We start from the raw sequence: 15,646 nt of genomic DNA, 5'->3' as shown, positions 1-15,646 counted from the left end.
TGTGGTTAGGTCCTTGATCTTTGACTAAGTCAAAGTCACTCCATCAGAAGGTGTCCACGGCATAGTTGGGGTTAAGCCACTTAGCCATGGAGGCAAGTGAATGTGCAACAAGGAATCTCTAACCTTCAAACCGTTTAAGGAAGAATACTCTATGATATGATTAAGAATCTCTGGCCAGAGTATGAATGAGATTTAGGAAGTCGTTCCAATCGCATTCAAGGTAATCATATAAGTAAGAGTATCACATTGGATAGTAGACATGAATAAACTATCAAACCAAACAATGTGGTCAAGAGTATTGTATTAGAGAAATACCGTATTGCATTGTAATTCCAAACTGAATAGGTTCTCCAACCTCTTCTGATTAGCTTGGGTAACCATGACATATTGCTAGGTGTCACTCATGGTTTGTGGAAGCCCTAAAGGTCACTAAGAGAATTGAAAGTAAGTTTCAATTCATAATTGATTTGAAGAGTTCTAATCGCCCACTGCCTCGCAAAAAGGAACCTAATGGATCGCACACCATGTAAGGTAATGATTGAAGGATATAATGGAGATGAGTAAGGACAATTAAATGGTTTAATTGTGTATGGCAAAGACTAATTAATATGTTAATTAATCAAACGAATAAGTTCATTTTAAACCTTGAGTTAGTGTTGGGCCTGAAAGCCCAAATGGGCTTCAAATCGTCAAGCCCATTAGCTTAAATTGTATGACAACATAACAACCAACATTCAAGAAGCCCAAAACAGCCCAAAGGCTTGGGAAAACCGGCCATAGAAAGAGGAAGGGCCTTTTGGTCCAATATGCACACAAAAGTTGAAAGCATAGAAGGGGTATCTTTGCTCCATCCTCATTAGGGTTTTCTAAGGATGAAAAGAGAGAACAACTCTCTCTCTTTTCTCTCTAGGACAATCGGCCCCCATGGGAGAGTTTACTAGTATGTAACTCTTCCATGGTCATTCATCTTTTTCCTCAACCATCCTTGGTGTTGGAACTTAGAGGTCTCTAACTTTGGGGACTTTTGGAGAAACCAATTCTTCCATCCATATCCAAGAAGGCATGGAACCAAGTTGCAAAGTTCCTCCATCCACATCCTTGGAGCCAAGGAGCAAGGTGACAAAGGAAGAAGGCCCTCACATGGGTGATTAACCTTTGCTAAGCAAAGAGGTGCTTCAAAGGTATAAAGAAATCTCAACTCTTTCTCTTAGATCTTGAGTTGAGTCTTGGTTCACGATAACTACTAGGCTTTGAATTTCATGGGTTAAGTTTTGTTTTTGAGTGCATACAAGCATGATTCCACCTTTAATTGTTAATTGCATGCATAGATGTTGCTCAAATGAACTAGTTTTCACAAATTTTTCCTTCAGAAGGAACACGTCTCGGCCTTCGGATTCTAAAGCCTGAAGACAAGGCTGCTAGTCTTCCTTGCGGGTGGAATCTTACTGACACTAATATATCATCAATTTTCTTAATAACTAGTATCAAACAAATTGTATTGACGCTCAATAAAATGTTGCTTTTCTAAATAGTTAAAACAAGTTATGTTACACACTCTCTTTTTAAAGAAGTTTGTAACACGAAAAAAATTTTAACTGAAAAGTGGAGGCCACTCAACATGCCAAGCAAGAAAGTAGTGACCTAAAATGTGCAACAGTATTAAGTAGACAAGTGACATTAAGATCATGACCAAAAGTCAACACCGAGGGTGGTACAAAAGAATTGCCAATTTATATAAATAAACTTAGAAATGCATTCACCAAAAAGGAGTGAAATGTATAAATGAGTGCGAACATCATTTCCCCGAACTTCAACCACGACGGAAAGACTACATGTATAGTGTAATACAAGGATGACCTGCAAGCTTAGCGTTCTCCATTTTTAGTATATAGAAAGGTGCCTTTTATTTTGGCTAATGCACGGTAATCTGATCTGACAGTATATGCTGAACACTACTCGCAATAAGGTGCAAGATTCTGGGAACAACATTAAATAAAAAAATGATATATTTTTAAATCCTAGCATGGTTCATCACTAACATTACTAATATTGTCCCAACTTAATCACTTATTATTAAGTGTTGAGTTTTATGACAAAAGGCTTTAGTGATATTAGGTGTAAAATCTCACATAGATTACCGTATATAATTTTGTTATATGGCCGATGGGAGATTCTATTCTTAAAAAAAAAATTCAAAAATTGAAAAGGAAAAAAAAAAAAGATCGTTCATTCATGCGGATAAAGCAAAAAGAAGTTCAGCAGAGAAAAGCAAAGTACTCTAAAATTTAATGACAAGTAGAGAAAGAACTGCAATTGTAAAGTACTTAACCATAGCATAGGCCTACTGCATACAAAATACATAACTGCAACACACATAGCTTTTCATACCTAAAACAAGAAAACAGGAAAAACATACAGTGCCAGACTCTGACAGGCCCTCACACACAATAGTTTTCTGGAGCACGAACACACACGAAGGCGAAGAGAGACGCTGCAGAAGCCAAAATGCCAAAGGATTGAAGTTGCCCTTTTAGAGAATCTTCCAACCTTCAAGAAGTAGATTCAGCCAGTTTCAACATTCTTATTCCTCCCAGGCTGCCTTGTAAGCTGAAACCAAGGCTAATGAGAAAGTAACTAAAAACACACACTAGCTTGATAAGCTAACAGAAATTAACTAAAACAACCAATTAACTAAAACAACCAACGTCACCGTCCAATCCAACAAGCAGAATGCGAACTGACCAAGCCACCCCCGCTGTGCCCTTCAGTTCAAGCATTTGGCGGCCATTCGTCGCGGGGGTGGCCGGGAATGAGATGATGGGTTGGAACTGCAGTGAATCGTACTAAAGAGGGTTTGATCAGAAATGTTAGATTGGTTGTTATATAGGACTTTTAGGTAGGTCATGAGGGCAATGAAAGGGAGTGATGACTTTTTAGTGCTAAAGGAAAAGTAGAAAAATAGTGAGAAACGGAGATTCAGCATCTTCAAAAGGATATGCCATATTGGCTCCACCTTTGCCTCCGCATCTGATATCCATGCATGACACCTTTTTCATTCTGGCTCTTTCATGTTTCCTTTTTGCAAAACACCTGTATATGCACACATTATAAAATTTCAATTTCACAATCACCAAAAAAAAACCTTTCCAGACAAAATAAATAATTTCGTCAGGCCAAATAAAGTTTTTGTCGCACAAGGTTTGCCCCATAAACTTTGTCGAGCATTGTTCGTAGCTCAAAGCTCATTGCACGAAGTTTTGCTCAACAGATTTTCATTTTCGTTTGGCAAATTTTGTTTGCCCAATGCAATTACCGATGAAAATTTATGTCGAGCAAAGTGCATTGGCGCAATTACCGACGAATATTGCCCGACAACAAATTTGTTTAATTTTTTTTTTTAGTTTATAGTAAATATATTTAATTTATATTGATTAGTTGTAATTATATTAATCTCAGAAGATATCACATTATGAAAAAAAAAATTTAATTATATTAAAACTGAAATGTTTGTACAATGATATTAAAACTAAAAATGTTAAATTATTCTTGATGATGCATTGTCTCTAAATTCATGTCGAATTGCTTCAGTCTAAAAGTCGTCCATCAAATAGATTATAAGCTTTGAAAATGGTCGCAAAACCAGTGCCAATGGTTTATCATTTCCACATGATCTAGGGTGGATGGAACAGAGCTCCATTGTGAGATGCAAAAGTCTCGTAGAATTGTGCATCTGGTGCATCCACTCCTTGAAAAGAAAAATCCATATCGGGTTATGTAGTCGGACATACCCAACTCTTCCAAATCAATCTCGAAATAGTCCTGAAATAGACAAAAAAACAAGTGTTAGTTTAAAAATGCACTAATAATATTAAATTTAAAAAAAAACACACACACACTTACGGAGAGCACTACTATCATTGCCTCCTTCACTTCGGGGGCAAGCTTCTTCCATCTAGAGGCTTTCATATGGCAGTGCGGATGATGGCTCTTATATCTGCACTCAACCGCATGTGGACTTGGACGTCCGCACGCATATGTCAATCGTCGTAAATGATCCCTTATCTTGTAATGCGTTATGGTCGAAATGATGGCAACACCAGTGGAAAAAATTGCAAAAAAATTTAAAATTTCTAATATTTTAAAAAAGCTTCTAATATTTCCTAAAAAGTTATAATATTTTCTAAACATTTATAATATTTGTAAAATTTCTAATAATTCCAAATTTCTATTATTCCCCCCCCCCCCCCCCCCCAAACCCCCAAAAACAAAAAAAAACAAAAAAAAAAAAAAAAACTTTTCCCGCGCCCTTCCTCGTACAAAGTCACACATGTAAATCAAGAATTCACATCTTCAACTCATAAATATTTCACAAATTTATACATACAAATCAATGAATTTCGTAGTATAAAATTTGTAATATGCAAAAAAGAATTCGAAATAAGCAGGGGATATCATACCTTTGTGAGAGTGAAAGAGTGAGAGAGAGAGTGAGAGAGAAGGCGAGTGAGAGAGCTAACAGGGGGAAACAATTTGCAGAGAGAGAGCCTTGATGTAGAGCAAGGAAGAAGAAGGAGGCTCTCAGTTCGTCGGGCACGATCCAACTTTCGTCGGCCAAAAGTTTAAAAATATGCCACGTGTACCATTAAAGTTTGCCCGAAAAATTTGTTCGTCGAACATTCAACAAAGGTTTCATAGAAATGCTATCGGGCGCAGTTAAATTTTTTGGCCAAAAATTTTGTGGGAAATTGCCTTGCTCGACGAATTTCACAGTATTTTGTCGGCTAAACTCTTGAAATTTTTTTTTTTATTTTGAAAAAATAATTGGGGGAAATTTGAATGTTTGCCTAACGTAATTTAGTATTGTTGCTTGACGAATATTAGATATGTTTATCTGACAAACTTCACTAAATTCGTCAGGCAAACACAAAAAATTTGATTTTTTTCAATTTTTTTATTTATTTTCAAACGGATAAAAGTTCATCGAATTTGATGAGAATGTCAATTTAGTGTGTGGTTTAACCTTAATTACAATACGTCCTTGCAAAAAATCACCAAAATCGAAGGTGATATAACCGTGAAATCATGATGATATGTTTTTAACTGTTGAATTTTTTGTGTCGTTAAGGTTTGTTTTTGGTGATTTGAGGCGTATGTGATCTCATACTCTATTCAAGCAAGTTTGACCGTTGGATTGTTGAAATTAGTTTCATAGGTTACATATCCCGTCAAAACAATATATTCAACAAACACTTGGAGTTTATTCTATACTTCTATTAAGTAGAGTGTAAGATTTTTTAGGTAACCACTATGTAACTATTTTAAATTGATGAACAGGTCCCTTCATTGTATTCTTTTGGGGTCGAGGAGTGTTGTTGTAAAAGATTATTAGTCGGAGCTAAAATAACCTTTAAATAATGATGATACATTTCTAACCGTGTACAGATTTCTTCTCGTTACTAATCCCTGAAAATTTGTTTTTGGTGATTTTTGACATATACGATCTCCTACTATATTCCACAAGTTTGACGATTGGATCATTGAAATTAGTTTTGCAAACTGTGAAAACCATCGAAGGAATTAAATATGCAAAAATGTCCTTCACCTTTGCCCAAGAAAATCATTCATTTTGCCCGACGAACTTTAAACCCTCAACCCTAATCCCTAAATCAAACCTTTGCCTGACGAAACTTGAACCTTTCCGTTGAGCAAAGTTATATTGCCTGACGAAATTTGACCCATTCATTCAGTCGAAGTCTTCATTTATTTTTTTTAAATGAAAATTAAATTAATAGAATACTTGATGTGGTACTAATTGCATTGTGAACTGAAATTAAATTAATAGAATACAATATTCATTACAATGGATTGCACATAATATTACAACGGATTGTGCATAATATTACAACAGCGAATTTATAAACTGAATTCAATCACTGTTGGTATACTCATCTGATGCACTATTGTCGTTTGAATCGCTTTTAGTACTTGAGACATCGCTGCTATCGACAAGGACGGCATTCGAAGCAATTGGTGGTAGGGGCTTAGGGTCAATACAATATATGTATCTATTTCAATTAGGGGTACACTTGATATCTAGCATGGTGGTTGTATGAGTTTGTTACTCCGTATTCCTAGAAGGTCTGGGGTGTTTTCGGATGAATCCTCTTGGTAAACATTTTGGTCATCATCACAAGTCCCAAATATATCTATGTTGTGTAAATTGGACTACTTTCCAACCACCCCCCCCCCCCCCCCCCCGGTGCCCACCTTTGGATCATCAAGTTGAATACTTGTTTTGCTGCATATAAACATTAGTGGAATCGGAGACTACATTTGATGTGTGAATCCAAATGTAAAAATTAGGAGTCGCGCGAGATGAGAAGCCTAGGAGGCGCGTGACTAATGGAAAAACAAAAATGGGAATCAGACACTATAACGTAGTGTCTGAATCCAAGTGTTAAAAACAGAACCAGGAAACAAACTCTGCATTGTAGTGTTTGAATCCAAATGTAAAAATCAAGAGCCACATGAGTTGTGAAGCATAGGAAGCGTGCAAATGATGGGAAAAAACGAAATCGAAAAACAGACACTGCAACCAGCATCTAAACGAAATGTTAAAACAGAATCAGAAACAGACACTAACATATTCCAAAATATAAAAGTATAAGAGATGGGGTGTCAATTGAAGTGGGTGCCAACTCTAGTGGCAGATTGTGTAATTTTTGTTTATTTTAAATCCATTTAAGTATCATAATATATGATTGATCTATTTATATTTAACATAAACATTATTAATATATTGTTAATATTGTAACTTTTTATTGATTTTCCACACAATCACCCAAAAAAAAAAAAAAAAAAATCTATATCCACCACTTTGGTGATGTAATGCGTTTGTTTTAAATGTGTGAGGTTAGGTAGGCCTTTTTCTTGAACGTTGTTTGCTTTATATGGTGTGAGAATGCGAGTGACATTTCATGCTCTCATAGTGGCACCAGAAACCCCAAAAAAAAACATAAAAAATAAAAATGTTAAAACGCTTTCAATCGCTTGCGTAATGCCTTGCGGAGGAATCTTCCCTTTTGTTTCTGCTTTTCTTTTTTTCTTTTCCACAAATAAAATAAAATAAAATTTGCGCGCTCGCTGTGTCCCTCCGCACACACAGTGCTTATATTTGACCCTAGCGGCCAATTAATCAAAGAAAAATTAAAATACATAAATAATTAGGAGTGTGTATAAGCAGAAAAAGAGTGTAGATATCATTTCCCTTTCTATAAGAAGTGAACTAGCGCCCAACTTGGTCCAAAAAAGAAAAGCAGCGCTCAATTTTTTATTTTTTTTTTATTTCAGCAATATTCTAAATTGGAAGAATATTACCTAATGCCTACCATACTTTGCGAGACTAATTTTCCACTACAGCCTAATGGTATTCCTCTTTACTGGTAAGTGAGAGGTCTTAGATTCGATTATTGTCAAAAGCAAATTTGAACCATATTATTGTTAGTTCATTGTGAGACTTAGCCCACTTCTCATCCTTTTAGTGTAGATAATATCGTTTGTTCAAAAAAAATATATATATGCGTCAAATAATCTGGTATATAATACTATCAAAATGTTGATTACTACCTATCATATTATTTAAAATTTGTACTTCTAATTAACAATTTGTGAACTTTCCACCTTTGGCTACGACGTATATTCTCCTCTACTCACTCACTTCACTTGCATATTCATGAAGAAGAAAAATTGTGATATACAGAGTTACGCGAAAAAGCTACCTGAGAGTTTCATCAAAACCACCTTTTGCCACCCTTGGCTACTTTGAGCTTCATCACAAGTTCTTCGCGCTGAGCTTCTACCTCCGCGTATCTCAGGCTCATGTGCAAGTAGCGCTCGCGAATGTCTTTCAGTTCCGTCTCTAGAGATGACCTTGAGCGTTCGTGTCTTTCTTCAGCTTTTGAATTTCGACGAGCATCTGCATGATTGTGTCGAGCCTCAGACAAGTACCTGCGGGGGTGATAGTATATATCTGTTAATTGACTTGTACATAATAGATTTACCGTAAGAAGACAAATGGTACTTAATGTGTTTCCTCTTACACTCACATATCAAGTTGAACTTTGTAAGTGTTATTTGCTTCCAATGCCTTAACAAGTTCATCTTCAAGCAACTTAATCTTTAAACCAAGTTCTTCAATGTCATTTGGACTTTCATCATGAAATTCGACTCCGTTATCATCCTGTAATGGCAGAGAGTAAAAGGATGAAAACAAAGTAGGCGATTTGCAAAGTTACATGAAACTAAAAACATATATTCATATACACTCTGTTATTATGGGTATGTCTTGTTGTACTAAGACAACATAAAGAAAATGAGAACATATTTTGGCATTGCATGATCAGCTGTAGAAGCAAGATATAAAATGTCTAACCTCTCTTTGATGCTGGTTTCTATACGGATAATTCTGATCTGTTGCATTTCCTTGCACCTGACCATTCTTCAAAATTGGCTTCCTTCTAAAATCACGACAGTGAATGCTGTTCCTCACCATTTCATTCTGTTTAGAGAAAAATCAAAGAATGTCAGAAAGTAGTACCTTTACAGTCTTGACACCAACTGTTAATAAGCATATAACGAAAAAATGATACTTACTTTTGGGACCTTCATATCTTCACCAACAGGAATAACTCTGGTGCCGCCTTCTGATGAGCTGGAAATTGGACTGCTACAATCCCTGTGTTTCTGTTTTTCTTCCTTTGTCACTTTCAATTCTTGTTCAAGGGCTTGAGACTTTCTTAGGAACTCACTTCTCTCGTCCTCAAGTAGCTGTATTTCCACCTGATACTGCTCGTTGGCTCTCCTGATCTGGTTGAGCTCATTCTTCATCTCGGCATACTGTGCACACAAAGCCTCTTCTGCAGTTAGATCACCTTCCATCTGCAGAAATTTTTCCTCCAAGAGAACTTTATTACGTTGGCAATCCTCCAAGTCAAATAAGGCCTTCTCCAATGTTGAGATCTTCTCATGGAATGAACTCTTCTCTGCCTTCAGATCTTCACATTCCTCAGATATTGAACCCAATAACGCTTCCAATTTTTCTTTCTCGAACTTGGTTGCATCCAGCTCATTCTTGAAAGCCAAAACTTCCTCCTGACAACGTGTTAGTTTCTCAAATTGAACCTTCATATTGGTGGATTCTTCCACCACCTGTTGATATTCATAATCAGAAACTGTAAGCTTTAGTTCAAGATCATTCACATTGGTCTTCAGTTTTGCTTCACTTGATTTGTAATTCTCTAACAACTTCAATAGCTTTTCATGGTCAGCTGTTGTTGACTCCTGATTTTGTTTATCGGCAAGCTCAGCGAATAGGCCTTGTAACTTCGCTTCAGATTCCGTTCTCATAATATTCAATTCATCCTCCATCTGTATCGCTTTAGATTGAAACTCTTGGAGAGCAGATTGAAGCATTTCCTTCTCAGTTCGAAGTCTGGATGCTTCCTGGACAGCATCTGAAGCTAGTCCTTCTCTTTCTTCATGAGTAGCAGCAAATTGCTTGGTAAGTCGTTCTACCTCTTCCTGAAGGCTCTCAACTTCAATCGTCTTCTCCAAATACATCTTGTTGAACAAACTTTCTTCCAATGTAAGTTTCTCCTTATATTTCATGTTTTCATCAAGAAGTGCATCTAATTCTGAATTCAGGCTCTCCTCTTTTGAGGTGACATTTTCCAGCATTAAAGAAAGATCTTTTTCCAGCACTTCAACTCTTTTGGAGCAATTTGTAAAGCTCTCCTGCGATTGATTCAACTTTGCCTCCAAGAGGGAACAGAGCTGTTGCAGCTCCAGCTTTTGCTTCCTCAACTCTTCATTTGAATTCTGAATAGAATTGCACTCCTCAATGAGGTTCTCAGCAGTAGCTTGTAGCTTCGGGTTTGCCCTTTTCAGAAATTCACATTCTTCTCGAGCTCCTGACCACTGCCTCTCTAAGTCCTTTAATTTCTGTTTCAGTTCAACTTTATCAGATTCCATCTCAATGTTTAATCTACTAATCTCATCTTGGAGACTCAGAGAATAAGATTGGGAATTCTCTAATTCTAACTGATTGGCCTCTTTTTCATCTGTCAAGCATCTTTGTTGAGCTTCAAGTGCAGAAATACGTGCTGACAACTGTATGTTTTCTTGTTCAAGCTCTGATAGATGAAGGTCCAGTTCACATTTGTCAGCTTCTAGCTCCGAAGATTTCCTTTCAAGTACCTTATGTGTGGAAACATGGGAATTCACACTTCTGCTAAGCACCATTAATTCATTCCGCAAATCATTCAAACACTTAGAGCTGATATCGTTTTCCCTTAATACAACTTCCATGTGTTCCTCTAGCTCTATTTTTTCCTTCTGGAGGTTGGAAACCTCAGCTTGTAATTCATTTTGGACCCCTCTTAGAAGACTGATTTCTTCTACTTTGGTTAGCAAGTTCACCTCAAGCTTTTCTATCTTGAACGTCTTCTCTGTCAATTCTTTACCCAGCTCATTTACTTTACTTTCTAGTTCCATTTTCAAGCTGTCAAGTACTTGAACTGAAGAATCATTATTATTTGTAATCTCCCCAAGCACTTTCTTGTTAAGCTTCTCCTCTGCATTCTGTAATTGGGGTTTATTTTCAGTCACTTTGGACTCAAAGCTGGTAAAAGAATCTACTAAAAGCTCACTGGCTGGAAGTTCAACGGGTGCGTATCCCCCTGACGATTTTTGCTTCGCTGTCCTAAGCTTGAATAAGAGCTCTAAGTTTTCTTCCGTCAGCTCATTGCAATCTCTTTCTAGCTCGTTCACCTTTTCTTTCAAGTCCTCAATTTCACTGATCAGATCTGCTTCACTTCCACTCATGGTGATGGAATCCATTTCTGCAGAATGCCTTTCTTTGAGAGACTCGGACACCTTTGCTTTCAGTTTGACAATTTCTTGTTCCTTCAAAAGAAGTTTACTTTTGTATTCTGTCTCAATATCCAAAAGGGAGTGTTCGTTCAGACTCGATCCATTCTCTATCTCATGATTTTTCTCTTCCACGGTTTGTTCCACTTGTTGCACCACGACTTGCAACTTGTTCTCTGATTCCTGCAATTGTTGCAGCTGAAGCTTTAAATTTCTGTTTTCCTCAGTAGTTAAATTGATCAAGTTTTTCATATCACCAAATGTCGACTGTAGTTCTGAAAGATTCTCCAATTCCACTTTTTGTTTTTCAATTGTCTCTTCCAGCTCCTGGAGAACTGAAACCAGCTCAATATTTGATTCTTGACTTCTCTCCAACTGCAGGGACAAATTGGCTGCGGATTCTTTTTGAAAGTTCAGTTCATCTTGGAATGCCTTCTCAATCTCGGGTGTTCCTCCATCCTGAGAAGTTAAATCCTCACTGGCTGTTTGTTTTACCATTGCATTCTCAAGCAACAAATGCAAGTGTTCAACTTCTTTCTTCAAGCCATCACGTTCTGCATATGCTGCTGAAAGCTCCACATTCATATTTGCCTGCTTTTTGGACTGATCAGAGAACTCTGCCCTCATTATATCCAAATCAAGCATTAGCTTCCTGGCATTCCTCTCCCACATCTTAGCTTCCGCATGTAACTCTTCAATCGTAACTTCTGCCGCATCCAGAAGGTTTTTAGAAGAATCAGTGGTGCTTAAAGAAGATTCTGTAAAATCTTTCCGGGAATTCTGAGACTGAATTCTTGAACCATTAATCCTGGAATTGAATGATGAATGGTCTGACGGAGAATGAATATCAGCAGGAAAAATTCCATGAGATGTACTAATTAGGGAGGTGGTTGAATCTTGTCTTCCTATCTGGTGGTTGCCTTCAACACTAAGGTTGCTTCTCATGGACATATTATCCTTTCTTATGGAGCCCTCTGCCGAGTCATAGCTGCGATGTGAACCTGATGCAGAGAAACTACTATCCTACAAGAAGTGAGGAATGTGTATTAATTTCCATGGTAAGTATAGACCAGAGCCTGTTAATAAGCATTTTAATCCATCAGCTGGTTCTGCAGCACGCAAAACATAGAGCTAATATGGTCTAGATATTGGTCACTTCAGTACTAAAAAACTGAATGAAATTTCGATGAAATCGTCATTAGCTAAATCGATGTGTCAAAAAACACAACACTCTTAAGTTTAAGATCATGCTCTGGATTGAATGAAGCAAACCCAATAAAGCCACCAAATGAAGCAGGTAATGCTGTATCGTAATAGCATTATGAAAAGACATGATCGATCGGTAAATGGGAAAGAAAAATTATTAGGGGAAAGTGTAAACATACTTGACTCACAGGCTCTCCGGGATTTGAGATCAAGCCAAAATCTTTTCTGGAGGAAGATCCAGCACTCCATACAGCGGAGCTATTAAATCCATCTGACTTGCTGTCCGCATCATGACCATTTTCAATTACTTCTTCTGAATGATAGCTCGTCTCTTTTAACTCTTCATCACTGAAAAAAGTGCAGAAAATCTTCCCTATCAAGTATAAAACTAAATATCTAAAGATTAATGCAAGCAATTGCGTAATACTAACCTGAGCTTTTTTCTTGGTGCCAGGCAGTTAATTTTTACCTGCAAACAAGAAAGACAAGCAAACACTGCTGAAAAGGCAACTCCGAGGTGAATTTCTAGTGCAATGAGCGGGGAGAAAGAGATGTTGGAAAGAAAATAAGAACTCAAATGCATATATTCATGGAATCATGTTCTTATATAAATAACTTCGATATGCACACGCATCCATCCTTCTAGATGTACAATAACAGGCCATCCAGCCAGTATCCTCCCTCATATTGGTAAATATGGTACAAAAGGAACTTTTCATACCAAACAATGAAAGTATCAAGCACACACATCCAGAAAAAGAGAAAAACAGACCATGTTTTAAGGCGATAAGCATCACTTTTTATTTTTTTAAGACGCGAGAAAAACATATTCAAGTATTTTCAACATAAGTAGATGGCAGCGACTGCTACGATTTGAGCAAATTAGGCATACTAGGTGTACATTGGAAAAATAAGAAATGCATAGAAAAGGCACCTGTAAAATTGTTCCAAAACTGCACTTTTTCAATGGAAGAGAAACTGGAGCAGAAGAGGTTGAACTTATGTAATCTGACATATTGACTGAAACCTCTCCAAGGATGCCGGATCTTGCCGAACCCTAGGATTATAAAATCCATATAGAAATCAGAAATAAACATTAGAAAAACAAAAACTCGTATTCTGGAAACGAGTCACTGCAAGTACATAAACCAGATTCCTTATCGAGTTCGAGTCACAGAAACTAAGAAAATTGTCGAAAATAACATATTCTGGTATATATAATCAGCAAAAATAACGGTACCATGGAAATGACAAGCTTGATGAAATAATCTTCCATCTCCTTCGAAGACTCGTCTTGGGAAATCCATATAGATTCGCAAAGGGTCTCAGTCCACTGACAGTTTCCGTTGCGCACCACTGCTTTGCTTGATTTAACAATTGGTTTCCCAGTTTCTACAGACACAATTGATACAAACAGCTTGTCCCACCCTCTGGGAACCTGCAATCCCAAATATCATCAGCAAGCAAGCAAAAAAATTATATCTACTTGTTGATAGAAATACATCAACAACTCCATCTACTCAAAGAACAAACCCATTCAACACAACACAATGACATAATTCTAGATATCTGACGTGTTACGTTGTGCAAATTAGATAAAGATAAACACATAATTCCACCATATCAATAGTCCTGATTCACAATCTGGCAACATAATTATCCCGTAATTGCATAATATGGTGTCCGTAATACAAATATAGAAATCGAATAATTTATTGTTAATCGAACGGTTCAACAGTTGTGCAAGTTTGGTCTGATCATTTTGCACTTTCCAATTATAGAAGTTCACATAAATTTCCGTACATTCTTCATAAAGCTCTACAATTCAAACACACATGCTACATTTTACACTAAATTACCAATAAATTTAATCACAATACAAACAATTAATTAGAAGGAATTAAATTAATACCTGGAGGGCCTTAAAGTGGGAGAACTTGAAATCCACCCTCTCCCCTGATTTAGCAGGCCTGTTCTTGTGTAGCCTGAACATTTCTCTCTCTCTCTCTCTAGATTCTCTCTCCCTCTCCTTCTTGTTGGTGTTGCTGATAACTAATTGCTTTCTCTCTCTCTTAATCCATTTTCTCTCTCACAACCACCATTACCAGCTAGAGAGAGAAAGCAAAGAATGTCTGACTGATCACTTTCGCTGAAGCGAGGGAACCAAAGAGGGGAGAGAGAGAGAGGGAGAGAGAATGCGTTAGCTAGCTGGTCATTGTTGCGAAAGCAGCTATTTGTTCTCCTTGCAACTTTTTGGCGTTTCTTCCATTTCTTATGGAGAGAGAGAGTAGAATCGAATTTATGCGGCCTGCAACTGAGAATGCGGAAACAGTTTTCTCGCGTTAATTGCATCTCCTACTTCAGTACTGTACAGACAATGACCCCCTCAGCCTCAAGTGTACGCGCTCAGTTCCTCTACTCGCGCTCTCTCCGCGACACGTGGGACATAGAAGTCAGCGATTGTCAGTTGGCTGGAGAAGAATTATACTTTCGTTTCTGCAACGGCAAATGGGAACAAAAGTACGAGTAATGGGGACTGAGAATTTCATATTTAATTTAAAGGAGGATTTAGAGCTTCCAAGCCTGACATGCTAACAGAAAATTAAGATTTATAAAGTTGACAATTTTTTATAGGAATACTAGTTACGTTATGTGTTAGTATTATTTTACGTATTATAACAAAAACAAATAGAATAGTCAGTACGTCTCGTATTAAGAGTATATTAATAAATAATAATGAAAAAATTGTTAAAACTTGAGTGAGATAGCTTGTTCCCTGACTGTATTTTGTGTAGACCAAAATATAACTGTAATAAGTGAGGGTTGTGGGATAGGGAAGGGGATGTGCTCTTTCCGGTGGGCCCGGTTATGTGAACAATGCGTTCACTTGTGTATATGAGAGGACAAAACCTCAGCGATTAGTATTCGGAAATTTGCTCATGGGTGGGCCCATTTATGACCGTCTCCAAACCCGGGGTGGGAAAATAAATTTCAAAATTTGGGTCCATTTCTTCTACAAAGAGAGTATTTTGAGGAAGGGAAAAGCAATTCTTTTGGATTGGCATGGGTATTTGGGTATTCATCTTCGCCGGATAGGATTTTGGGTGAAATGGGGCCCATCGCGGTAGCAAAACCATGTCAAATGGGCGACAACAGGGCCCGCGTGTCATTTTAACTGCGCAGGATTATCCAGTGCGGCGCAGCACATAATAAGACGGCAATGTGCGAATGTGATTTCATGACTCTTTTTATTCTTCGATTGTCTCATCTCTTCGGTTATTTTTTCAAATTTAATTAATTAATTCATTAATTTTAACAGTAATAAAAAAAAATTCAATGACTCAAATTCAATTAAATGGTTATAATAATGTTATTAATTAATCCAAATCAGATTCAACATCAAAACTTTATATATACCTATCTATTTGTGTGTGGTTCCTAAAATATTCCTAACTTTTTTTTTTTTCCGGGAATTTGAATGTTTTTTTACATTAAAACGTTCGTAAAGAAAAAG

At 37.1% G+C, this 15,646-nt stretch overlaps 1 protein-coding gene across 1 annotated transcript; it reads right to left on the bottom strand.

Annotated features, from left to right (window-relative positions):
* Positions 1-7,587: 7,587 nt before the first annotated feature.
* Positions 7,588-14,383, bottom strand: LOC137713552 (uncharacterized). Its single transcript, XM_068452862.1, has 9 exons — positions 14,045-14,383; positions 13,373-13,570; positions 13,067-13,189; positions 12,564-12,601; positions 12,312-12,480; positions 8,653-11,949; positions 8,432-8,557; positions 8,106-8,239; positions 7,588-8,007 (listed from the first exon to the last, which is right to left on the bottom strand). The coding sequence occupies exons 1-9, from the start codon at positions 14,123-14,125 to the stop codon at positions 7,791-7,793; spliced, it is 4,383 nt and encodes a 1,460-aa protein (XP_068308963.1). The 5' UTR covers positions 14,126-14,383; the 3' UTR covers positions 7,588-7,790.
* Positions 14,384-15,646: the final 1,263 nt, after the last annotated feature.

This window comes from Pyrus communis, chromosome 13, assembly GCF_963583255.1.
Source record: "Pyrus communis chromosome 13, drPyrComm1.1, whole genome shotgun sequence".
NCBI lineage: Eukaryota > Viridiplantae > Streptophyta > Magnoliopsida > Rosales > Rosaceae > Pyrus > Pyrus communis.
The sequence above is the reverse complement of the archived record's forward strand: the minus strand, read 5'-3'. Positions and strand labels throughout refer to the sequence as shown.

Excerpts from the sequence above, each read along its gene's own strand:
- LOC137713552 (XM_068452862.1), bottom strand. The coding sequence starts at position 14,125 with ATGTTCAGGCTACACAAGAACAGGCCTGCTAAATCAGGGGAGAGGGTG. Across the intron at positions 12,481-12,563 it reads GCACCAAGAAAAAAGCTCAG|TGATGAAGAGTTAAAAGAGA; the intron begins GTTAGTATTACG and ends CACTTTTTTCAG. Across the intron at positions 8,240-8,431 it reads GAAACCAGCATCAAAGAGAG|GATGATAACGGAGTCGAATT; the intron begins GTTAGACATTTT and ends CTGCCATTACAG.